General features: G+C 42.5%; 1 protein-coding gene across 6 annotated transcripts in view; it reads right to left on the bottom strand.

Annotated features, from left to right (window-relative positions):
• The window catches only part of RBM20 (RNA binding motif protein 20), a 102,767-nt gene that overhangs the window by 6,078 nt on the left and 70,810 nt on the right, over window positions 1-25,879 (bottom strand). For 4 of the 6 annotated variants that reach the window (XM_069020000.1, XM_069020004.1, XM_069020003.1 and 1 more), the window contains exons 2-13: window positions 19,401-20,580; window positions 17,703-17,764; window positions 17,455-17,546; window positions 17,022-17,113; window positions 13,049-13,192; window positions 12,011-12,142; window positions 10,120-10,199; window positions 8,622-9,306; window positions 6,673-6,771; window positions 4,580-5,249; window positions 2,118-2,237; window positions 1,348-1,469 (exon numbers count right to left, since the gene is read on the bottom strand). In XM_069020000.1, the coding sequence (XP_068876101.1) occupies window positions 1,348-1,469; window positions 2,118-2,237; window positions 4,580-5,249; window positions 6,673-6,771; window positions 8,622-9,306; window positions 10,120-10,199; window positions 12,011-12,142; window positions 13,049-13,192; window positions 17,022-17,113; window positions 17,455-17,546; window positions 17,703-17,764; window positions 19,401-20,580 (3,478 nt within the window). The remainder of the gene's footprint in view (window positions 1-1,347; window positions 1,470-2,117; window positions 2,238-4,579; window positions 5,250-6,672; window positions 6,772-8,621; window positions 9,307-10,119; window positions 10,200-12,010; window positions 12,143-13,048; window positions 13,193-17,021; window positions 17,114-17,454; window positions 17,547-17,702; window positions 17,765-19,400; window positions 20,581-25,879) is intronic. The other 2 variants (XM_069020001.1, XM_069020002.1) reach the window with 2 other exon arrangements.

Below are 25,879 nucleotides of genomic sequence, written 5' to 3'. Positions count from 1 at the left end.
ACTTCTTCCCATGGAACCAATTTCCAGGGGCAAGGGCAGGAGCTGCAATCTTTCTTTAATATGAGCTTCTTAGTGACAGACTTGCATGGGATACATGGCCTGCACTGAGTGGTGCCACCTCTGGTGAATCCTTCTGGATTTTTTGTATGAAGCAAAAAAAGGCATTGAAACTGGGCACTTGTTTTTCAAGCTTGCACTTGGAAGATCCATTATGAGCAAGCATTGCTGCTCTGTAGAAAACCTTCGGAAGCCAGAGGCCTTTGTATGGTTACAGCTATGGAACTTCAGGAAAGCCAAGAAAAAAATTCTCCCAGAGAAATTATTTGACTGTGAGTGTTACTAGAAAAGTCAATGCCTACTAGCCAGCTAAGGAAAGAGAGCTATTACTTGAACAGAAGCAGAATTACTGCATTTACTGTGGGCAGAGAGAAGGAACAGAGAAAGAAGGAACAGCTCTGCTTTGCTCTGCCATGACTTTTGCTAAGAGTATGAGAATGCCAACACAAGTGTGTGTGCAGTGTACACACGCTGCTCACGGGCAGGGACTGGGGTGGGAGCCAAGGCCAACTCCTCTGAGGAGCCCTGAGCATGGGGCAGGTAATGCTCAGGCTGTTGTGACTGATTCTATTGATGGTGCATCTGAAAAACAACAAAGGCAGGTCTTTGATTGAACTGCAGGCACATGTGTTCTCCATGTGCTATTATCAACTGCTGATGTGTTTTTGTTATATTCTTATGGAGCAACAAGTACTGACATGTTCCTGCATATCCTCATGGAAATTACTCAGCAGGGGTGCTCTGCGTGGCTGAGCCGTTGCGCTGCTCTGCACACAGGGAGGGGATTTCAGTGGGTCACAGGAAATGCCTCACAGAGCCCGTGTGTCACAGAGAGCTGTGAGCTGAAACACGCTGAGAAAGCTACACTAACACAGAAATGGGTCTGGCTACATTATCAGACAAGTGCCATGTTTAATGCTCCCAACATTAAGATGTACTAAAGGCTGCTGCTGGGGTTACTCCCAGTGGCAGAAACATCTGGGACCCTCTGGAACAGGGAATTTAAGATCTGAGTTGCATGCTGTGCTAGTGACAAGGACCAAATGTAGATGAGAAGATCAAATTACCATCTGGCCTCGTTTTACCTACGATCAAGAAGTTGATTTCTAGGATCTGGGAGTGAGAAATCAGCATGCTAATGTTTGGAACTACTGAAAAGTTTGTTTATCTGAATTTCACTTCATCTGGATTCTGTCCACAGAATAAAAACTAATTTTTTATTGCATCATCTACCTTACACAAAATCCACCCCATGAGCTTGTTGTTAGGTAGCTTCAGGTGTGTTTTTACCTGGAGATTTTTGTAGTGAACAGTACTCCTGCAGTGACTTGTCTTTGCTGTCTCTTCGTTTGTGTAGAAGAGTCCACAGAGCTTGCAGTAAAATCCGGTTCTAGGCACCACAAATTCCACACCTGTTGAGAAATTCTGAATTACCTTAAAATGTCAGTTGAAACCCTACCCCTCCCACAGTAGATTTGCTTCCTGGATTCACTTCTCTGATTTCCCTATTTTTGCAATATTGATCCGTACTTTAAAATCCTGTGCATTGAAAACACGCATTTTCTCTTCTCTCTTAGATAAACATACTTTAAAATCTACCTTCTCATAATATTGACTGGAAACTTCACTCTGCAACCTCAAGGGCTAGAAAAGCAATAATACTTTTTAGCAGTAAATTCATGTTTAAGTTATACAGATTGCTTTTGAGGATGTACTTCTTCCAGGCGTTTTGCTCATAATCAGTATTTACACAGTAAAGCCAATATTTTTGCTTACACTTTTATGTCAAAGACTTTTAAATTGCTAAGTATTTTTTCATATGTATTTCATATATAGTCCAAGGGAACTTATTTCATCTCATCAGCTGCCTTTTGCCATTCATTTGGAATGAATTAGCAATAATCTATAATCAAAAGCCTGTTTCTTTCAACAGCTACCCATCTGTCATATACCCTATTCCTTCTCGCCTCACATCTGTTCTGAAAAATAAATATAGCAAGTAGCCTTAAAGTGACATCTTGTTGTGAGCCCTGGGTATTGCAGGGGGCGGCCCAACGTACCCAGGGGAATGCTGAGCTCGGTGAAGACGTCCTCTTGTTCCCAGCCTGGTGCAGAGGGCTTTTGTTTAGACTCTACCTCCGGGTATTCCAGAGATCTCATTTCCAAGTACCTAGAATTTGCTTAACAAATGAATAAATGTATTGAATGAAAACAGTTTATTAAAGAGACGTTTGTAAACTTCTTGGGACACTTTCTGGGTGGATCTATAAATGAAGTAAAATCTGGGGAAAAAAGTGCTTTTCCATTCAAATCAGAGGCCTGTTTAGTACAACTCTAACAGCTGTGTGTGCAGTCACTCCAATTTCTCCCAGTAGACCATTTTTCTATTTCTAATTTAATGTTATGTTTGGATGATCTTTTTGTATTTTAATCTCTAAATAGAGCTATAACATTACACACCTCTGGCAGAAGCACGGCCTGACTGCAGCTTTGTAACCACATATGTCACTGCATGAGCAGTGGTGCAGCTGGGCTGACACAGGGGCTGCTGAGATGGTGGGGGCAGCAGGACCTGATGAGAACAACTCCCCAAACTTGTCTTTTATAGGATGGCTGCAGCATCCTCTTCCTGGAGACACTCTTCTCCCATCCTCACCTCTCCAAGGGACAGTTCCTGCTTTATGGCTCCCAGCCACTAAAAGATTTTGGTTTCTGAATAGTAGGGATGGGATGGTTGGTCCCTGCTGACTGACATTAATGGACACAGCAGGAGATTCAAGGTGTGGAAAACACTGGATTGATTTGCTGAGGCAGATATAGCCAGTCAAAAGAACAGATGCTCTCCCTTCCCATGATTTCAATCATATGAATTACTTTTCTTTAAAAATAGAGAAATTTGCTATCATAGAGCTACAGAATTACAGGTAAACTGGTCTGATTCCTCTTCTTCAGTCCTTACATCAAAGAACTAGCTCACTTATCCGGACAAAATTTCTATTGCATTGCAAATTTCACCTAGATAAGAGATATACTTTCTTATAAAACAAACGTATTTTGCCCAAACCAAACCCTTCCTGTCTTTCAAGTCTGTAGTTCAAAGATCTGCAGTTTTTGGCTATGAGGATGAATTTTTCTTCACTGTTTTAAATATGTCTATTGTATGATTTAAAAGAAAATAATATAAAATCCTAACTGGTCAGCTTTCAAATTAACTTTAAACCTACCCCAGGATTCCAATACTGCAGCAGAGAACCAGAGAACCCCATTAAGCTGGTAAGCTTTTCTTAAGACACCCAGGGCATTTGCAGCAACTTAAATCCCATTTAAGTTGACTTCTGTGCTTCTGAGCTGGCAGCTGCATTTGCCAAGGGCCTAGAGCCTTAGACTGCAGATCCCAGATAACAAGTCCATGTCAGAAACCTGGGAAGCATGAGAGGCCCTGGAGCTTCCAGGCTCCCTGCTGACAAGCTGGAAGTTGAGATGCTGGAAACACTAGTAAATACGCTCTTGAGACACCCAACTCTTTCATCAGCTGGCTGCCCGGGAAGCACAGGAGAGCCAACTTTGCCATGCCCAGTCCCATGGCAATGTTATCTCCAAATATGCAAAGCCTGGCAAGGTGTATTCAGGCCAATCAGGTTAACAACATGTAACAAGAGTTTCAAAGCTGTCCTGAAGGAAGAAGTTAGCTCCTAATGAGATGCTCACATGAAATGTTTCCAGCATTGCACCCTCAAAAATCTTCCATTCACAACCCCTTACCCATCACATAGGCTCTGGCAGCAATTAAAAAAGAGCATTTCTGACCAACATACTCAATGTTGTTTTTCACTTCATCTCATTATGCACAGCCCATTTGCTCAAGGATCATTTGACAAGAAACTGAACAGACTTTCAGACCCTCAAGATACCTTTTTTCCTGACAGCTAAAATATTAATATGATTACATTTATTGACCTCTCATAGCACATCCTATCAGTTACGTTAAAGGCAGCATGCAGTAGATAACAGGACATGATGAGGCAAGTCCTGACACAAAGCATGTATTTGCATGAACAGGGACTGAGAATTAACAATCTATGCATGATCTCCATGTTACTAATGTTTCAGTACAGTGTGTAAGAATACCCACCTTGTCCAGGAGCCAGCCAGACATTACAGATACTTTTCTGCTGACCTTCAGAGACTGTCACTCATTTCATTGACAATTCAAAATAAATTTAGCAAGGCACTGAAAGACTTCAGCTAAACTCATGTGAACCTTGACATGACAATTATAGCAGCTTATGCCTTTCAGAAAGCTTGCAAGCTGCTTATCATATTTCCTTTACACTATTCATCTAAGAGGCTCTAATGGTTTAGTTTGGCCAAAGGCACTGGGGTTCTTTTACTGAGCTGCTCCAAGGACAAGCCTTGATACTATTAACAACACTTATTCTCGTTAGCAATAAATTTCAGTCTGCCCTCAGAGAAAACATGCAAGGCTCTCTGCAGGCTAAAGGGAAAAAAAAGCAGTAGTTACCCTTGGCCTCTGGACACTCTTGGCTTCCATGTCTTGTTTCTTCACTAGCATTTTTAATGAGCGTTTCCGTTACTTCTCTGCTCTCAGCTCCTTGTGATCCCATCTGTTTGTAATCATCTATAAATGTATCAGGGAGCTGGAGAATCTCTTCTTTCAGATGAACAGAAGGTATATGGCGATCTTCAGGCTCTAAACAAGTGTCAGAGCTCTTATCAATTTTTCCTTCCTTCTGCTGGCAATCAGACTCCTTAGCAGATTGGTCTTCTTTCAATTCTTCTGGCTTGTCTTCAGGGTCCAGATTTAGGCTTGATGCTTCAGTTACAGCATCATCATTATCATCGTCCTCATCATCTTCCTGACAGCCACTAGAAGCTGCACTGCCCTTTGCTGTTTTGAAGTTTGTTTCTAAAGCTTTATGGGCAAATTTGTCTTCACTCCTGGTTAAGGGGCTGTGATCATTTTTCAGTTCTAACACAGTTGACATACAGGGACACATTTCGGAAGCAGCTTTATTTTTCCGATCAAGTGGGACTATTTCTTCAAGCTCAGTTATATCAGGCTCCATAATTAAATCATCTTCTCCCACTTCATCTACTGTCACTAATTCCTCCATGTTAGCAGGATACCAGGTCTCACCTTCTATTTCACTTCCACTCTCCCAGTCTCGGTCCTGTCACAAAGATGTAAAACATTTGAGAGATTGGTGATCATAGATCATCACTGTTAAAAAGTGGGCCTTGAAACCAGGAAGAACCTTGACATAGCCAATTCCTCTTGTGTTTTAGTTTCAAACAGTGATATGCCTTGGTGTTGTGATTTTAGACCTTATGCACAAGGACAAGAAATCTCTATTGAATTTTACATAAAATTCCCTTTGTGAAGATTCTGTAACTGCCTTGGGGATTACAGTGTCTCCAGTCCCCTGCTTCTTGCTTTTCTGTAAGCATTAGAGCAAGGCACAATGTGTTACACTTTGTTATGCAACAGGTGCTACTATGTGATGCCCAAGGAAATGAACCTCTCCCCTTCCGCTACCTCCATCTCAGTGCAATGAAAATATACAGAACCCCATTTGGGCCACTGTGGCTTTCCCTTTGCTGGACTAGGTCCTTTAAATTCATACGGTGACTGAGAAGACATGGCTTCCTTCTGCAGTCATTTCCTTCCACCAGCAAGATCCCTCTGCCAGGGACTGTGCTGGTAGCCACTGGTCTAAACCTTAGGAAAAAGCAGGTTTACAGTTATACTCCAAGGTACATATTCTGAAATACCTCATACATGCAGTTACAGACTTATAGGACTCAGGCACTAATCCTGGACTTTAGAAGTCTTAGAATTAAAAGGTATATCTTACTTTTAAGACACACTTGAAGCTTAGATTTCAACTCTCAGACTCCTGGTGTACACATAATCTATTAATAATCTGTATTCTCCTCCTGTTTGGCCATTCCCACACTTCCCCTCCTAGAATCCTAAAACAGCATGAAAACTCTGTGAGTTGGCACTGCTCTTGCCAGGAGATCAGTTTTCTGCAGCAACAGATATCAGTATCTTCCATATCTGACCATCAACCCATGACCCTACAGATATGAAGCTGGAGGAATTCCAGGGACATTGCTCTCCCCGATTGCAACGCAGCAGTAGGGTTGCTGTAAAGGCATTATTTAATTAAAACCAGAAATAATCAGGAGACTACTATCTATAGTTCATAAGGCCAATGTTCTAAAAAGTATCCATCATACTCCCCTCTTTCTCCACTAACTGACCGCATCTCCTATTTTTGGGCACGGTTTGCAAAGTTACCCAGTTCACTTGGGCATACATTCCTTACAGCTGCCACTGCCAAGTGCTATGTATGTGAAGCAATGTACATGGGCAAAGAGTAACTAAAAAAAGAGTTCTGGAGGGTTCAGGAAAAGCTGTCCCTTAAAGCAGAGGTCAAAATAAGACAAGTTAATTTAGACAACCTCCTTCTCCAACCCCTTTATGTGTTTTTTCACGAGGGGTTAATATTTCATTTGGGAGAGCATGCTACCAAACCTGGGGTTTCAATCATTTTCTCAAAGAAGCTACACCAACAATGTGGCACCAACCTTCTCTTTCCTTGTGTTTTCCAGAATCTCTCCGGATTCTTTTCCGTGTTTATTATCTGAAGGTGAGCTCTTCTCTGGAACTTGCTGCTCTTTTTCAAGCTAAAATAAATACATATACATGTATAGCAACACACAGTGGTGCTCTAGTATGTTTCTATTCTGGGTGTAGACAAGCAAAGTCACTCACAAGGTCACATTCTTTATTTCTAAAGTTTATGCAAGTCAACTAGGCTGTGGGAAAAGACTCAACAAAAAATTCCATTAGCAGAGCTGCACAAATAAGAATTAAGAAAAAGAATTTTAAACAAAATTAGCGGTGTAATTTATATCACCTAATTGGCTAAAAGACAGGTGGGGGAGAACGTCAATTCATTAAAATTTCCAGTCTCCACTCCTCTGTTCTCTACCCACATTTGTCATGTTGGCTCAGATGTGGTAAGGAGAGCAGCAGTGTTAAAACTCTGCAGAAGACCTCGAATGTTTTGTTTATTGACATAGGATCAGTTGAAAACGGAATTGCTTGCACAGTTCATACTTTGGAAGAACAAAACCACAGTACTACCTGGTATTTAGTAAAAGAGGGACAAAGCAAAACTGAGCTTAAGACATACAAAACTATTTCTTCCTTTTAAGATAAATTATTAGCAATAGTCCCTGGAGAGGTATGTCTTTAGCAAAGCCACTGTAAAATAACTTGGAAAACATGCAGAGGAGTGTGATTTAGGATGCTGTCTGACATTTCTCTCTGACATCTCCTCCCAAGGAACCATACATCATAGTGAAAAACCAGCCAAAGGAGAAAGATGATAAAAGGTGGTACAAACACACATATCTATGGCATGAGGTAGTGCTGCTGCTGGTTACAGACTAGCAAGATACAAATCTAGGAGATTCCACCAACTTGGCCCCACATGAGAAAAATGAATGCAAGGTCAACTGGAAACAGCCAACAGTGGCCCCGGCAGCACAAAGGCACAAGCAAGCGATGGAGCCCTGGTCAGCCAAACAGCTCTCCAGCCTCCCGTGCCAACAGCCCTGGGGGTGGATGGCAGCAGCATATCCCTGGGGGACACCAGGGGAGGAAAGGTGGCCAAGAGCCAGTAACCAGAGCCCTGAGGGGTGGGGATATGAGTATGGGCTGTACTGGGACTGAGCAAATGAGGCATCTTGATGTGTTCCCCCTCCTACTTTTTCCCAGTGGAGAATCAAACCCACAAACATTGCCACTTTATGACTGGAAGTATCTCTCCTGAGATCCCATAATTTTATAGGTGAGCTGATTCAGTGGTTCTTGCCATGGGAAGAGATTCCTGCCAGTACACTGAAGGGAATTATCCCTGCCACAGCTGAGGGTAGGGACACATGATTAAAGAAACAATTGCTCTGTTGAGTTATCCAGAAAGAAATGTTCCTCATTAAAAGTTCATTCCCCATTTTAATAGTATAGCAACCACTTCCCTGTATAAATACTGTGCACTTCTGTAAAGTATCACTTAATTCCTAGATAAGTCAGTCCTCCTCACTGGCAGTGGAAGGTGGTGATGGATGCAGAAAGAGCAGTTATGGGGCATTCTGCACAGAGTTAGCAAGAGTACAGTTGCTCCTTCCCACAAAACCTGCATGCAAATAGCAGACTGTCACTTGGTTTTGTTTTCAGCTGTCTGTCCCCACCCCTTCACTTGTTACCCAAAGGTTCTGTGCTAGACACAGAATTAGAATGTCCATGTACCCAACACCACAACAGTGTAATAGATCTGCATGGTCTGGGCAAAAACACAGACGAGATGACTTCCCAAGACCTCTTCTGTGACTACATTCTCTGATTTTGTCATGTAAAAACATTTCATGTTGCCAGCATCACGCCCACAACAAATGCTCTAAGATATTTCAGAAAATATATTAGTTCAGCATTTACACTTCTTACACTTCTTACATACACTTTTATTTACCTCGTCCTCAGGAGGTTTGGTTTCCTTCACATCACTGCCTTCAGCAGTAGCATCTTCTTGGTCTTTTTCAGCTTTCTTCACTTTATTCTTATCACTTTGTTTTTGCCTGGAGCCTTCAGATACTTTGCTGTGCTTCTGTTCAGCTGCCTCTTCCCTGGCAGTATCCTCGCTGTAAGAATGCCTGCGTTCCCTTAACTTTGCCTCTTCCTTTCTCTTAGATCTCCCAGGTAAATCCTGCAGCTGCCTCTGAAACTTGTCAGATTTTGACTTAGAGGATTTTCGGTAATAGTCCTCTTCCCTGTTCTTGTAGCCAGATAAAGGGTGAAGGGACCCAGGGGAACCAGTCCTTAAGTATTTTTCTCGGTGTCCTCTGCCTCCTTCAAGCCTTTCATCCAAATCAAACTTGTCCAGTTGTCGGGAATAATGTTTCCTCTCGTGTACCCACGTGTCAGTCCTGTCCCTCTTCTCATCCCCATTCTCTCGCCATTCTCTGCTATCTCTTTCCTCTTCCCGTCGAGAATAGGGGGACTGATCCCAAGCCTCTCTCCCATTTCCCCAGTCGGTCCTGCTGGTCCCCAGAGGGCTGTGGGGTGAACTGCCGGAAGTGAAGCTGGGCGTGTGGGATCGAGGTGACAGTGAGCGGCTTATGGGGCTGCGGGAGCGGGGCCTGTCCGTGCCATACCTGCTGCAGGGGGAAAAGGCAGCTGTAACTGGCTGACCCACTGTTGTCTACCAATTCTTGTACACTGGAAGCTCATGGGGACTGCCCTGGGGACTGCGAACCTGAGACCCCAGGCCTTTCACAGACATGCACTGCACAGCTGCAAACAGTGAACAGGAGAAAAGGCAGTGTCATAGCCACAGAGCTTAACTAAATCCCCACAGAACTGTCAAGAATATATTCATTCATTCTTAAAAGCGTCTCATAGGGGTTTAGCATTAAAAGCTTATAATATGTTAATACCTTTACAATGACCCTAATGTATGTAGCCTTAATACTCGCTCAGCTAGGGCATCTCTGACACAAAAGTGACAAAGGCCATCTGTTTAAAGGAAATGTTTTAGGACTGTGATTCTTCTCCAATTTTGCTGAAAGTTCCAGAAGCCAGACAGATCAGAAATGTACTCAAATACATTTTATTCTGAACTGCCTCCTTCCCACTTGGTCTCAAAGCACCCGCAGCCTTTACGCTTTTCACTCAACAGGGACGAGAGTGGAACAGCTTCATTTTTGCACTCTTCACATGCCAGACATATTTTCTGAGACATAATCAGTAGGAAAGAGTTATTTTCATAACATGCACAGTTTCAGTCAGATCTCATTATACGGTATATATCATACTGTACCTACTTTTGAATGATATAAAAATATATACTATTTTATAAGTGAAATCTGAATTAGGAAAGCCAGTGAAATAAGAGAGGGAAGCACACAGATACTACTTCTTCTATCTGTAAGTTTACAGACTTCCAATTCCAAACTATGGAGAAATTTTACCTGTCCACTTCACGCAGCAGGTCCCTCTCTCTTTGTGAGTGGATGTCCTGGATTATAGCAGCCACATTCTTACCTGGTTTCTAATAAAAACAAAGACACTGTTTTTAGCATGTTGCTCTACTCTCCAAGCTGATACAGGTGATTTGTCCTTCAAGAAACAGTATCCATGCTTCATTCAATTATACTATAACCAGAAATATTTAGTTTCAGTGTTGTGGTTACACTCTTCTCTGCAGTTGGCTTCTCAATAGCATGATCGAAGCAGTAAAATGATACAAAGGAAAATTTGCTCCATTACATTGTAGCACTCTCTCCTCATCCTTGGCTGCTCTAACAGGCTTTGAAAACTAGCTTGTCCTTCCTTGTTACACAATCACTACAGAGCATTTTCTAGGTACTGGATCTAAGAGGAAACAAACCAGAAAATTTTCTATATACAGAATTAAATATGTATAGCAGCCTATCTCTGATCCTCTAGGTATGAACTGCCTTCTCTTGATCTCAGAGTTACTCATTCTGGAGTATAGCTGTGAAGGACTATGTTCAGACAAGGAGAGCTTCAGACAAGCTAAGTGCAAGATGTGTACTGGAGTGTTGATTACTCTGCGTAGGTTGCACTACACAGGCTGGAGCACTCTCAATTCCTCAAACACTTGGAGCACACAGAGATGAGCAACATAAGCATGCAGGAACTCAGCAGTTTGTAACAGTATATAGCTCGCGCATATTTCCCTCTTTGTACTTTTATTTGTTTGCTTTCTTTCTTGTGCAGAACAAAATAATTCCATGACCTGAAAAACTGTCATTGGAAAAGCAGAAAAATCTTCCTGGAATCTAGGCAAACTATCACACTCTCCTGGGTAACTCCTGCCTCTCTGTCAAGATGCACAATCCCCACCACCTAACATCTGAACCCCTCACTGTGCCACATTGGGAAAGACTGCCCTGATTTATGAACCTTTGGCAACTCATTTAAGTCTCCTTAAACTATTATACACACACAGGAGAGAAAGAGGCTTTTTCAAAGATCAAACCAAACCATCCAAGTTCCTTTCTTTTTTTCCTCAAGGCTCATAAAATGACCCTTAACAGTAAATTGGAACATTACAGAGTTGTTCTATAAAATAACTTTGTGCTGTGTTAGGTAATACAATATGGGGCTTTTAAGCTCTGCATTGCCAGTTCTGGTCCGAGTCACCATGAAATAAAATTACTCTCTCAGCATTACATGGCAGTATATAAGCCTCTATAAATATGGTCACAAGAGCAGTGATCTTTGGACATCATTCAAGTGTCCACAAGAGAAGTGTCACACACTCTATAGAAAGTCTAAAGAATATTGCTCTGGTTTGACTCTATGTTAAAAGAGAAAAAAATCTTGCTTTATAACTTAGATCATTCACAAGAAATAAAAAGAAATCAGTGTGCTTTTTAGTCCTGTTACTGCTGCTTGGTGTCAAGATCGTGCTATGGCTCAAGCATGGAAGCAGTGAAAAAAGCATTGTTCTGGGCTTAATGCCTAACTAAAAGGATAGAACCATCTTATTTTTACTGACATATTGTATCTTACACATAGCTGTGTTTTAGGCCTTTGTTAGACCAAGCAATGTAGGGAGCCTGCTCACAAGGAAGCTCAGAAGGGATTTTTGAAATAATGGTATGAGAGGATCAGAGAAAATGGGATCTCTTCCAAGAGTTACAATTTAGAATAAGAGCAAGCAACTAACTGTAAAAGATTGATAACATACATTAACTAATTTCTTTCTTAATTTCTTTTTCTATAATATTAAAGCATTAATTAGAAATGAGTAATCACCAAGAATTTTTTTAAATGAATTCTCCAGACGTGCCATGGAAACTCACATAATTTGATCAGGAATGTCCATCTTACCTTCAGCTGCAATTCCTTGTATCTTTTAGACATCCTAATAAGTAACTTGTCATCATTTATCATAGCAGGTTTTTCTTTGTAGTACTGTACCATGGCTTGGGCTGCTTCACTGTAAGCCATTTCCAGAAAGGCCTAGCACAATGGAGAGAACTTTACAATCTATTACATAACTAAAAATACAAAGTATAAGAGAGAAAAGGCAGCACAATAAATTTTCTCTGGATTCTTCTCATGCAAAATGTCTTGATACTACAAAATTGGGTAGCTTTCCAGGCCTGAGGCTGAAATGGTAACACTGAGTCCATTCCTCAGTCTTCTTTTAACTGCAAATAATGATTTCAAACCAGTTATTAAAGACAATATGTCACCTTAGAAGCTGGTTTAGTTTAAATGACTGGTATCTAATCTTTCTTGCCTGGCAGTGTTCAAGGCCAGGCTGGATGGCGCTCTGAGCAACGTGTTCTCGTGGAAGGTGTCCCTGCCCATGGCAGGGGGTTAGAACTAGATGGTCTTTAAGGTCCCTTCCAACCCAAACCATTCTATGATTCTGTGATTTTTAAACATTACAATCTCAAACATTGTCCACTGGCATGGATTCTACATCCATCCATTTTGTCTGCTGCAGGAAAGTGAGAGAAGATATTCTACTCTTACCAGCTTACACCACTGGTATGCTTAAGCTACTTAGGATAGACTTAAGCTAAGACTAAGAGAAGTCTGAAAGTAACAAATGGCTTAGAGAAGGCAGCCAAGTAATTCACTTAAAAAAATTAGCAAAAGTACAGTTTTACAACACTGTCATTGAGATTTCTGGGATTTTTAAACAAGAACTCTAAGGCAATAGTCACGTTTATGTCCTCATCTAATCAGTGACCACCAATATTTTTTTAACTTTGAGAGTGGGCTTCATATATTTAAGTTTCTATTACTAAATAAGAGGTTTTTCCCAAAGACTCTGTCTTCATGTCTATATGTCTTCATATCTTTATGTCTTTATGCCAATAGATGTCAATACTGGTAACCCCAAATGTACAGTACCTGATTAGTAGATTTCATGAGGATATAGTTGGTGACCTTTCCAAATGGGAGGCCCAGGTTAATGACATCATTCTCTGTGCAGCTTCCCTCGGGGAGATTGCAAATGTGAACAACTCGACCCAGTGTAGATTTCCTCTGGGGAAACTGGGAAAAAAAGCTCAACTCAAACCAATGTTTTTATCTTAGATATTCTATACACTAGATAACATCTTACATTTCTGCAAAAAAAATGAAATGCTCTGTGTACCTGTTATTTAAAAAAAAATTCTTTAAAAACTTGCATTTTAACATCCTGGTTTAGAAGTGCAAATGGGAAGGGAAATGTTTAGCTGCAGTTCAGGTTGCAATGGAGTCTCCATCCCGGGACTTCGCAAAGTCCAGAGAGGATTTCTAGAAGGGAGACTGTCCTTCAGACAGGAGCAATGATATTCCTGCAAAAACTAACTGCTCCCTGCAGTCCCTGCTGAATTTATGGATATTAGAAATCAGTTTGGGTGACTACATGGGTATTCAGGATAGCAGGGACTGAATTTAAATCCTTCTTCGTGTGACAGACTAGGCTAGGGGTAAAAGTTAACTTAACTTGTGAGAGGACACACAGCTGTACCTGGGGGTAGAAAACCTGCTACTTTCCCCTCTCACTGCAACAGCACACAGGAAGAGGCATTTCCCCCCCCGGGGGCACAGTGAGCACTGGACATGCAAAGAGGCAGAGCTCCTGAACTGGGCTGGCACAGGCACAGAGCACTGGAGTGGTGATCACTTCCCAAGGGTGGAATTGTATTTTGGAGTGCTGGGGCAGTTCTGAAAGAGCTGCCCATCTCCCTGACATGGAAAGCAGGCTCTACACTCCCTGTGCAAAAGGCATCAGGGTACAGCCAGAGAAAAAGTTAATTTACCACAGCTAATGACAAGCAAAACATCACTCACGCAGGATTAAATCTTTTCAGACTACCTCCATGTTTATGACCTCTGCATTAGGATTTTACTGAAGAAGTAACTCTACCTTCAGTTAAAATTGTGCCATTCAAGGGAAGATGGGGATCAAGTTCACCAGAGCCATCACAAATGTTTGGCTTGTCAGCAAGTTCACAAGTTAGAGAGCTAATGTTATCTTATTTACACCTCCATCCTGTTGCCTTCCCTCCAGACTCATCACTTAACCATTTGTGTATTTTTGCTGCATTAGGACCCTGCATTACACAGTGATCTGCTAATTAGCTTGCATCTCACAGAGCCCACCCAGGTGCATAAGGTAAGTGAAAGAAGTACAAAAGTCCAGAAGTAAGATTTTTTTTTTAGCAGAAAAATGACAAAGACCTGATCCTGAAAAAAAGATGAAGCAACTCAACTCCACTTGAACAGAAAAGCTAGTGATGTCTGCATGCATCTGGCAAGGCAGCATGTAGCACAGAACAGAAGAACACAACTACAGCTAGAGGAAAAGGAAACATCAAATGCAGTACCAGTGTAAGAACACCCCAGGTCATCAGTCACCTTCTTCTTGTTTTGTTTGATCTGTTAAATGATGGTATGCAAGAATCTATGGGATTAGAAAGGCTCAGCTCTTCCCTGCCTTGGCTCCAGAGCCCATGTTCCCACACACAGCCCTCAGTACATTAAATCAAACAACTGTAAGACATTGCCACTTCCCCACAATTGGCAATGGCTTAAATTAAAGTGCTATGCCATAAACCTGCTGCAGTTCTTGATTAAGAAGTGGTCACATACTCATGCCAGAAGTCAACAGGCTGTACCAAGCAATAATCTTGTCAGCTGATTGCAGTTAAACAGGATCCATTCATTAAATAGAGCTGTAAATCATGGCCAGAAAAGGAACATACACCTTCCATATCTACAATCAGGAAGTTAGAGGAGCTGTTGCATAGCAGGTGTTGAATGTAATTTTCAGTAAGACTCAAAGTTAACTTTCTTTGCAACCAATGTCTACCATGGGTTACCAATGCAGTTGCATGGCTATTACAAAAAACAAATAAAAAAAATATATATGCACAGCAGCAAAATGCACCTCATATTATTTGCAATATTATTTCATCCATCCAATTTGGTGATTTTTTAATTACAGCTTTTAAAAGAAAAATTGTTGTTGTTGTTGTTTTTTGCTTTTCAAAGTCTTTATCCCATTCTTGAGCATCACATGAATTTTTTCTAAAGATAGCAAGAAACTGCCAATCTCATCCCTCCAGTGCTAATGGCTCTCCATGCCTGAGTGAAGACTGGTAGCACTTGCCTTTTAAAGAGGGATAGAGTTATTTGCAGATGGACAGCACAGAGCAAGCTCTTCCAGAAATCTGAACACTTTGTTTATGATTACATGGAGGGTCAAGTGTAATCTCCTACTGCTCAGTTAAATGGCAGCAGCTTAGCTGAAAGTGAATACTACCGTGCAAAGGTGTAATAAATTACAAGCCACCTGGGTTGCAGAGTGAATGACAGCTGGCAAACTCAGTCTTAACACCTCTAATATAGCTCCCTGTTCATCCAATGAGCTTCTGAAGAAAAAAGGGATTTACAGTGTCCAGGAAAATCAAAGTTATTGTTTCTTTTATGTCTCAAAATACTGCAGGTCATTCAGAAGGAGGATTTCTCCAGGCAGCTTAAATGATAAATAGTGACAGATTCTAAAGAGAAATGACACTGGTATTAGCAGTAATTTCATTTGTTGTAAAGCTGACAGACATGATGAAAAGGAACATTCCTCTGCACCCACTGCTAGTCCACCTTTGACCTTGGAGGCAGCTGTCATGAGCAGCTCTCCTCTTTGCTCGCCTGCACTCACAGTGTCTGTGACAGGCAGAGCTGAAACCCCTTCAAATGACCTCTTGCGTAGTAAAACTGCATGGTAGAAAATTGGTTGGATTAAGGAAATCTGGGTGACCTTTCTGCAAGCAGTGCCTGATGTGAACTGGAGGGACACAACTCAGCCTGGCCTTCCAGAGTGTCTGAGATCACATCAGGAGAGATATATACACAAAAGTTAACAAGGTGAAAACTTGAACCCCTGGATTACTGCTGCTATTCCATGAATGCCCTAACATAAGTCTTTGGTGTGTCCAGCTCTAGCTGTAACTTTCTGATATGTGATCAGTTTCATTTTAACCCTAACAACTTTGTCTTTTCATTATGAGTATGATTTGCTTTTATTTTCCTTTTTTTTCCTTCTAAAATCTTTCTGCTTTGTCAGGGTAAGAAGCCCTTTTAATTTTGGTTCTTTCTTCTGGTATTTTTTGATTATAGAGCTAGGAATTCAAGTGTGCATTAGAGCAATATAACTGGGGACCTGTGTTGAATGCAGGATGCAGGGCAGGGACTAATAAACCTAAAGCATGGAAGGCTCCACATCAAAGCAAACTTTTTGAAAGGCTACCAGTGACAGCAGAGGATATAAATACCACACTGAAATAAACTAAGGAAAAGTTATTCCAGTATAATGAACTGATCTGGGACCTCCAGGCAAGTAACAGTGAAGCTGCAGCCACTATCTTTGCCACCTGGGAGAAGGACCTCAGCATGAGAGAGGCAGAGAGCAATTGCTATGAATAAATAACCAGAGAGAAAGAAGGTTGCTTGATGGGGTCAATACTGAAGGTAACTAAAAACTAATCCAAATCTTCATTCCAAGCTGAAGCTGACCTTCCTGAGTCAAAAAGACTCAGGCAATGGGGGAAAAAAAGTCAATGGAAAACACACACAAACCTATTTACCCACCTCCCCAAATAACCCTGACAAGCGAACAACTTTTAGGACTGAAAAAAACAAAACAAAACAAAAACTACAATTAAGTTCATATTTGGTCAAAATCAAAAGCATAAAAGAACTGCAGGGAAGTTGAAATAACACAGTGAATGTTCAGATTGTCTAAACTAAAGCCTTCAGAGTTTAAATTCAAGTATAAGTGGCTTCAACAAGAATCTCAACACAGACATCAATTTGCTTAGGAACTCACTCTTACCCCTGATGGAGGAGAAGAAAATGTAGGACCTGGCTGGCCAAAGGATCTTGCTGCTGTAGCGATAAAAGATGCGCCAACATTTGATGGATAATCTAAATAATGGATTACACATATTTCATTAAAATCTTGAGTCATATTAATTGCACTAATGTGCTCAGTAAGCAATGCCCTATTTATATAGTAAGTAATTTCATAGTCTCTACACCAAATTATTTGTACTATGAAAAGAAATTACCGTTTGAAAGAAAAATAAATTCGTATTTCCAAAGTATTGGAACAGTATTGGCTTTTAGCCTTTTTGTGCACAACTTCTCAAAATTTTTCCTTGGAAACTTTTATAACATTTCATTTAAAAACCCCAGTTCTCCACAGAGACTGGTTTCCCTTCCAATTGTAAGAAGTATTTTTAACTATTGCATATACAACCATTCACCTTCGATACTAGATGGATTGAAAACTGCTGCATTGTTTGGTGATAAATGCAATGTTCCATCTGCTGAGCTTAACATACACCGGATACCAGTGCTGGAAAAGAAAGAAAAGAACTTTAGGAAGGTACATAATGTGCCAAAAATATTAAAACTTAATTGTTAGGCAGAAAATTCCTGGTGGAAAACCACTGAAGTAAGAGATGCTCTGTTAGCAATTCAGTTTGAAGAGTGACTCTAAAATAATACTTACTTATCTGAAAAAGCCATACATTTTTGGATGTGAAGACTTCCCTTAATGTGCTGATCCCAGTCCTATGTTGAAACAAAGAGACAATGAAAACAGGAAAAATCCTGAGAGAAATTTACAAAAGATTATTCCTCCATTCAGTTTACCTTATTCTAAAACCAATACTGAGATGCTGAAGATCAAACTGTGTGATGTTGGAGCCAAGCCACCTTCATCCAATGCATTTACTGATTCATTATTTGAACATTAAATTATCAGTTACTTTACAAAAGGAAGGCTTCCAATACAGAAGCCTTCTTTGTATTAGCTTTTAAATTCAGTATATTTCTAGTAATTAAGTTATTTCACTCTTGCTGAAGACCTCATCCTGCAAGGTGCTAAGCACTCTCAACTCCTGCAATGCCCATAAAGGTGTTCAGGGCAGCCAGGGAAGTGCTTATTATTTCACTAGATCAGCAACATTTGTTGAAGTACATCTAGCTATTTACATTTCTATGATCCAATTGAGCCAGTGCATCAAACACCAACTAACATATCCCCCAAAACTCATTGCAATGACATTTCCCCTGCCCTTTTAAAGTGTTTAATGAAAAAAAGAAATGTCCAGCATGCCCTAGACAGGGGCTACTTCAGCCCAGCCCTGAAAGCTGCAGTAATCAAAGCAAAACCTTTTGCAAGCAGTTGCTAAAAGAGTAAAGGGTAAATATGAAAGCAAATATATTCAAATATCCCAAATCCCCAGGGTGTGTAGGGATCAGGTACTATTTCATTTGCTAGCCATTTTACTTCCTACATACATGCTGTTATAATTTTATTGTCAGGCCACCATCAGGATGAGAACACATGCCTTTGTGGTTAGGTGCTGGTCCTGTGATGTGACAGAAAAGGTCATGAGGACTTGTTGAGCAGGGCTCACCAGGCAGCCAGAACAACCATGGATGGCTGTGGGGCTCAGAGGGCCACTTAAGTGGCCTTCTCCAGATCTGACCTATATAACATGACCGACAACACACTGCCTGGGAAACTGGGAAGCTGTTTCTTGAAGGTGAGGCTGAATTTGGAGCTCCCTTGGCAGTATGAACAGAGAAGTGAGAGAGAGCACAGTCTGTACCACATGTTCTGAGCAGCTTCTTGTTTTCAGGTCAAAGTCCCTGGGGACCTTGAGCCCTAAATTTTCCTGTGAGATACCAGGAAGAAAAAATTCCTGCAGAGGAATAGTTAAAATAATTTTATCAAAAGAATGTGCTGGTCCGTTTAAGCAAGCTGCTTCCATGAGGCTGTTAGGGGGAAGCCTTTGGGATCAGAAAGGGAGAAGCAGATGAAACCACAGCCGTGGGGTTGCAACACTGGCTTGAGTATTGGGGGATCAGCTTCAAGCTCCTCCCCACCCAGCTCTGGGCCCATGAAGTGAGCTACGACCTCGGCTCAGACCTCACGTTTCTCACATCACTGCTGTAATCTCACCATCTTCCACGGCAAGATGTGGAACAAAACCAGATCTCGAAGCCCCAGTAACTACCATGAAACAGACGTACCATAGCCTCAGCAAAAGTATGGCCCTTTGTTTCTGCTTCGCTCAGGGCACCTCTGTGGTCATGGGCACTGGCGGTCAGGGGTGGCAGGAGCTGGTGGCCAGATCAGTCACCTGACAGCCTGTTCAAGGGTCTCAACCCTGCCCAGGGACGCCCTCAAACCACTCACCTTCAGATCGAAGATCTTCTTGTCGCACAGGGCGCAGACGTGGGGGAAGTGGAGAGGGGCCACGCCGCGGAGGTCGCCTAGCTGGTGCGGCAGCAGGGAGCGGGCGGGCAGATCGGGCGTGCCGCCACTGCGCTCCTCCTTCTGCCTCATGCAAGGGCTGCCGAAGCTCTGTGCGCTGTGGTTGAGGCGGCCGAAGGCGGGGGGGGCGGCCGTGCTGAACTTTGTGTCAGGTGTCGGCTCTTCGGGGTTGTACAGCTCGTTTCTTATTTCATACTGCTGCTGACTCGCTGACGGCCACAGGCTGTCGCCGGGCATGAGGTCAGACTTGTTTTGGCTGGGGAAATTAGGGATATTTTCCCACTGGTTGCTTGTACTGCTGCCATGCAGGACAGGTCCGGGATCTCCTTTCGGATGGGAGCCTGTGTGTGGGTCGCTAGGGAAGGCCCGTGCCGCCCCATGCTGTGCCGCCGTCCCGTAGGACTCCTTGGGAAATGCTGCTGCCGCCTCATGCTGCATCTGGCCGGGAGCCCCGAAGTGACTCTCGTAGCGCGGCCCTGCAGCTGAGGCGGCAGTGTGGGTGCCACCAGCGAGGAAGCCGTGCTGGCTGGACTGTTCCCCCTCAGAGGCGAACGCCTGAGAGGCGGCAGAGACGGCGTTTTGCTTGTTGTACTCATAAAAGCCCCCTGCAGCAGTAGATGTGGAAGCACCTGCCTTGGTGAGACCCACCACCACGGGTTGCTGGCCGGAGGTCGGAGCCATGACATTTCCAAAGGGATTCATGACAATTGCGTTGGGAGCCTGGGCTTGGACGGCTCCCAGACCTCCCCCCGGGGCGGCTAAGGCCGGGCTCTGGGCAGGAAAGGCAATGCCGCCGGAGGGGAACCTGGTGCCGGCAATGCCGGGCCCCTGGGGCGGGCCTGCGGCGTGGCCCTGCGGCGCGTTCATCACCGTGGGGTGCCTCAGCTGGTTGAAGAGCGGCTGGGACATGGCCACTTTGGAGAGCACCTGGTTGAGGACGGTGGCGGCGGCCGGGTTGTTGGTGACGGCGGTCTGAGCCAACTTCAGCCTATGGAGCGTGAGCTGCGCCTGGAGCTGCGCCAGCTGCAGGCTCGCCGGCGAGGGGAGCAGGGGGCTTGGGGCACCGACAGAGAACGGACTCTTCTCCAGGAGCTTGGCAGCACTGCAAAGGATCAGCATCTGGGTTAGCCGAATTTGCCCCACTTCTACCTATGCTCACCTCCTGTTAAAGCCTGGCATGGGATACACAGCCGCTTCCAGAAATTTAGTGCATCCAAACTCAGAGAAAGCAAAGGGGTGATTGAGAATGTATTCATAGCAAGCCATCTCCCCTTCCACATCTGCTGCCACATCTCTTTCAATCAAAAAGTAAATTGGTAGACAACTATGCCAAAGACCTTGCTTTAAAACCTTCATTTCACCCCTCATCAACCCCTGGATCAGACCTTCAGCTCATTTTAAGTACCCATAGGATTTATGCTTCTAATGAAGACCAGGAACGGAGGCCACACAGGCCCTCTCACACCATCCCCAAATCAACAATTTTTCCCCTTTTCTGCACTTCTTGCAACTTCCAGCCTCCCTGCTAAGACATCACTTACAGTGACTTTGTGATATTACCATTATTCCCTTTTCCCACAAAGCAGGGGGATGTGAAGAAAAGGACATCAAATGGGATTTTAAAGCCAGCCCCATAGGTATTTCCCACCTAGCACATCTGCCTGTATAAAGTAAGATGAAATATTCCACAAGCATTTATTTTAATTGTTTACAGTTCTCACGTTATTGATCTGCATGGCAGCCTGTTCTGTAACAAAGTCTATAGTTTCCTTGTTGAGCAAAGGCAAATACAGAGCAGGAAAAAAGCGAATGATCTGCCAGAAGCAACTACAAACAGACTGTCTTGAAGAGTTTTCCCTGTTCAGCTGGAATGTAAGGCAAAATTTCTGCAGTGCCAGCTGGTGAAAATCAAGGTCTTTATACTTCCTAGAAATAAGAGGTACACTGAGTGTTGTCCTTCAAGTCTCATACATGGGATGAATAAATGACTGAATTGCCTGCTTCAATTCCAGAGCTGGTAAAATAGGAGACGACTTTTTCAGGCATATGGTGGTTCCTTGCTTTGGGAAACACCTTTGAGACATCTCACCAGTTCACAGCACCACTACCAAACCATCAGTCATTTTCGTGCCCCTACTGGAAAAATGTTATCCTTCCCTTCCCACCACCTCTGCTCACAGACGGCACAGCTACTCATTGCATTGCATTACAAATGGTTGTTCATTCTGACAGTAAGAGCAGAGAGCACTCACACAACAGGGATGTGGTCCAAAGCTCAATTAATTTATATTGTAAAAATGTATTGAGTTTCAATTGAGGCCTTTCAAAGTAGCAGGAACTATGCATCAACCACCATGCAACCCTCACTGTTAATAATTGGCGAATTTGCTAAACTGCATGGATGAAGCTGTAGTTAATGATAAATGTCTTGTCAGCATGCTACATTTGAAAACCACAAATTAGGAAAACATCTGCTTAAATTCAAAGTATGACTAAGAGAAAATGAATGGGTTTCATATTTAACATTTAACTTCCACTAGCAACTGCAAGGCACATCTGTCTCCCAAAATACAAAACACCATTTGGATAAGTGCATCATTATGTAATGACACGACTCCCTGCCAGCACAGGCTGACACCAGTGCTCAGCTTCAGAGCTGAGGTGCCTTTTGTTTTCCCATGTGGTTTCCATCATTTACTCTCTGACTTTCATTTACAACCCAGTTTGCTGTAAATTTGATTGTGGATGAGAGTCAGGGAGCAAGTACAGTCAAAACAACATGAAGGGCCTCACAAACCCCGGCCCGGGAGATCCTGAGGACCCATAAAAGCTGCTGAGGAGCCCACTGAGTGGTGAGAGAGGCTCAACAAATACAGCATGCCACAATGGCACATACACTGTCATTGCCACCAGGAGACATGGCCTGGCCCCGTGCCTAGGCTGTATTGTGCCACCGGCATCTGGAGTGTCCTGACTCATGGCATGTTTTCTGGCATTTACCACAGTTTTGACAACTGTTTCATTTTACAGCTAGCTATACCTTTTGTTCTTTAAGTAAGCTGCAAAACTCTTTTAAAAACTTTTACAAAGCATGCAAATAAGATCTGCCTAGTGGTCCCAAAAAAAAGCCAGCAGCATATAATGTTTTCAGCTCAGGAGCCACAGATTACTCCTGTTCCCAGCAATCTAATTCCACTCTTCTGCAAGCCTATGCAGCAGTGTGCATATCCCGACAGCTGCAGCCACTTCCCAGATCTGGCGGCTACCTGCTGGACACAGGCACAGGCTCCCTCTCCAGAAAATCCATCTCACTTGATACTGCCACAAGCCCTGAAGCTGCCTCAGCCTCCTCATATTTTGACCAACTTTGGAGCACTGTTTCCAAGAACCTGCCCAGCACACACCCTGCCAGAACTCCACCAGTTGAGCATGCCCTGGGCGCTGGCTCTCCCCAGCTCTGCGCTCTCTCCTGGGCTCTGCTGCTGGGTATGGGGAAGGCAAGGCCAGGAGTGCCCTGCACAGCTGCACTGGGAGTGCTCTGGCCACTTCAGACCAACAGCCTTTGGACCCTGCTACAGAGCAGGGCAGCACCAGCTCCCTGTGCCTGCCGGCTTCATCCCTGGATTTCAAGCCATCAGTCCAAACCAGGGAAAGACTGGGGCTGCAGGAAACCTTACCTGTAGAAAAATGGATTTTATATGAAGAAGCCACAGCCTCCAATCCACTTATAAAGGGACAGAGTTAGTGGGAACAGTTGTTCCCATGCACCTATAGGTTTGGGAATGGCCAAACCTTCAAAATCCATGTCTGTTATGAATTTCCAGATTTCAGGGTGTTTCGGGTTGCAAAGTTTATCCTCCCACAGCAGAAACAGAATATTTTGTCATCTAACCAAGGCAAAGAAGGAAGGGGTTGTTCATGGGTCGGTGGGAAAAGCAGATATGCAGATGGGAGGTTGGAGAGCTGTACATAAAGCATCTTTTAGAGAGACACACAGATCTGAGGATTTCTGTTCTGCTGTGAAATATATGGCACAAGAGATACACCGGGCCAGTGTGCACAGCTTTGAAAGTTTCTTTCTTTCTTTCTATTCTACCACCACAATGTTCATGTATTCGATAACATAATTTTGTAAATAATCCTGCTACAGACTTATTAACCTACTGGAAAGTGCAAACACAAGGTGCTGATGGCACTCAGCTAAGGTGTTTTGTGGGTGCCCATTCCCCATGTGGACACACACACCTCCCACCCTCAGCTCATCCTCAGGTTACCAAAAGGCAGCCCCCCCTCTGCTCGTGGGGGGTCTCTGCCACAAGATGATTGAAAGCAGCTGAATGAAGCTCTCATTCTCCATCAAGCGCTCAGGGAATTGGCCTGCGTCAGACAGAGTTAGCTCTATCCCGTGCAAAACATTCCTGATTATAAGGTCAGCAATGTAAAAGTAAACAGAAGTTGTCCTCTGCAATTATTTATTTAACACCCGCTCTACAGCTGGCCTACACCAGCACCCCTAGGAACGCCAGAAATGGTCTTTCTTTGCTAAAATAATGACAGGCAGGAGTGCTGCCGCACAGTTTCGACAAAGAAATCTGTAGTCCAGACAAGTTTTCACACCGCTCTGAGAGACAGGAGTTGAAATTGATACATTGATACATAGTACATTGATATCTCAGCACTCACAATGGGATTGCAAATACTGGCAAGGTCATATATATATAAATCAATTCAGCCCACCTGCTATCCCTGTAATCTTTATTATGCTTTTAGCATCCAGGAACAGTGTCAGAGGTAAGGTATCTAGATGTCTGGATTATTTGAGCAATCCTGTCTACAAGAGTGATGAAAAGGCTGACCACAAAACATGTCTATTAGAACAGACCAACAACCTGGAGCTTGATTTTCAACTGGAAAAACTAAGGGTTTCAAAATGCTGCCCAGCACCTTTCAAAATTAAGAAATAAATTTTAAAATCTGGGCTAATAAATTGATGATCTGAGTTGCAACTATTTATATACTCATATATATTTGAAATGCTGCATAGAGTGTGAATTTGAATACTTAAAAAAAAAAAAGACTAATTCATAGCAGTGCAGAATTTTTCTTACATCTTCCATGAATCTTGCATATCTTCTAAGATTTTTGATTCCCTCCCCAGAGACATTTGCCTTTACATATAATTACACCTACCTGTCAAAAGATTTTCACGAGAAAGTTTTAATAAGTTTTGTTCCAAAATGTGGAAATTTTTTCCCCAAGCTGTCTGTATTACAGCTGTCTGTGTTAAAATTTCAAAATTAAAATGACAAGGACATTAACATACCCAAGTATCCTAAACGTATCATCACCCTGCACTACTACAGTATTAGATTTGAATATGTGAACTAGCATACTGGTTTTTCTAAAGCTGCTTCTGAATCAATTTTTCTAACAGTTAGCAAACTTTAAATTTGTAATCCAGGACTCTTGAATACACCACACAGAACCATTTCCTAATTATGCAAGCACAAAACCACTCTGTTATGCAGAAATGTGAACATCCCTTCCCTGTAATGTATTGTTTATGTGAAACATATGGGGCTGCCTTCTCTTAACTCATCCAAAACAATTGCCACTGTACTAAAAAAGCAAATAAAAATGCCTTAAAATATACAAATCAACTGTTTGATGATGAAGTTGGCAAGGTATTAGGGGTAGATCTAATTTTCAAATAAAAATGCATCATTTGACAGTACTTCATTAAAATTACATGTTTGTATGTGAGGACAGAGTCCAGCCTCATGAATACAAGGAAATAATAATGTCGTATTTCAAACACTGGTAGGAGTAAAGACAGTTCAGCAATCTCCACAACTTATATTAATTATAATAATAATTATAATTATATTTTATGTAATGCTGTCTATGTTCACTTTTGCTTGTTGAATAAATCCAGCACACATGCCAACAAAGACTGGAGCATTGGTTAAAAAAAGAACGCAGGAATTTTTCCTATACCCGGACACTGTTTCTGGCTGATGCTAAATAACTGTTTACTTTCCCTTCAGCTCCACAAGAAGTATTTTCTTTTTGTTTAAGTAAAATGAATTTCTTGGTCAGAAAAGCTTGGAAAGACTGATGAAAGGAGAAACCCCTTCACCTTTATAATTTAAGCTCTGAAATCATCTACCACCAAACTTTTTCTTTCCTGAGTTCTGGTTACAAATGATAAAAAAAGAGATTATGTTTCCCAGTAAGTTCAGCTAATGATGGGGAGCACTAAAAACCTTAAGCTATTTTAATACATGTATAAGCTGAAAGTAAAACCCTTCTTATCCCAAATAACGATTTCTAAAGCCCTCCTTTACACTACTGAGAGGGGAAAATAAAACATCAGCCAATGTATACATGTGCTTTGCCAA

The sequence above is a fragment of the Aphelocoma coerulescens genome, chromosome 6 (assembly GCF_041296385.1).
Source record: "Aphelocoma coerulescens isolate FSJ_1873_10779 chromosome 6, UR_Acoe_1.0, whole genome shotgun sequence".
Taxonomy (NCBI): Eukaryota; Metazoa; Chordata; class Aves; order Passeriformes; family Corvidae; genus Aphelocoma; species Aphelocoma coerulescens.
The sequence above is the reverse complement of the archived record's forward strand: the minus strand, read 5'-3'. Positions and strand labels throughout refer to the sequence as shown.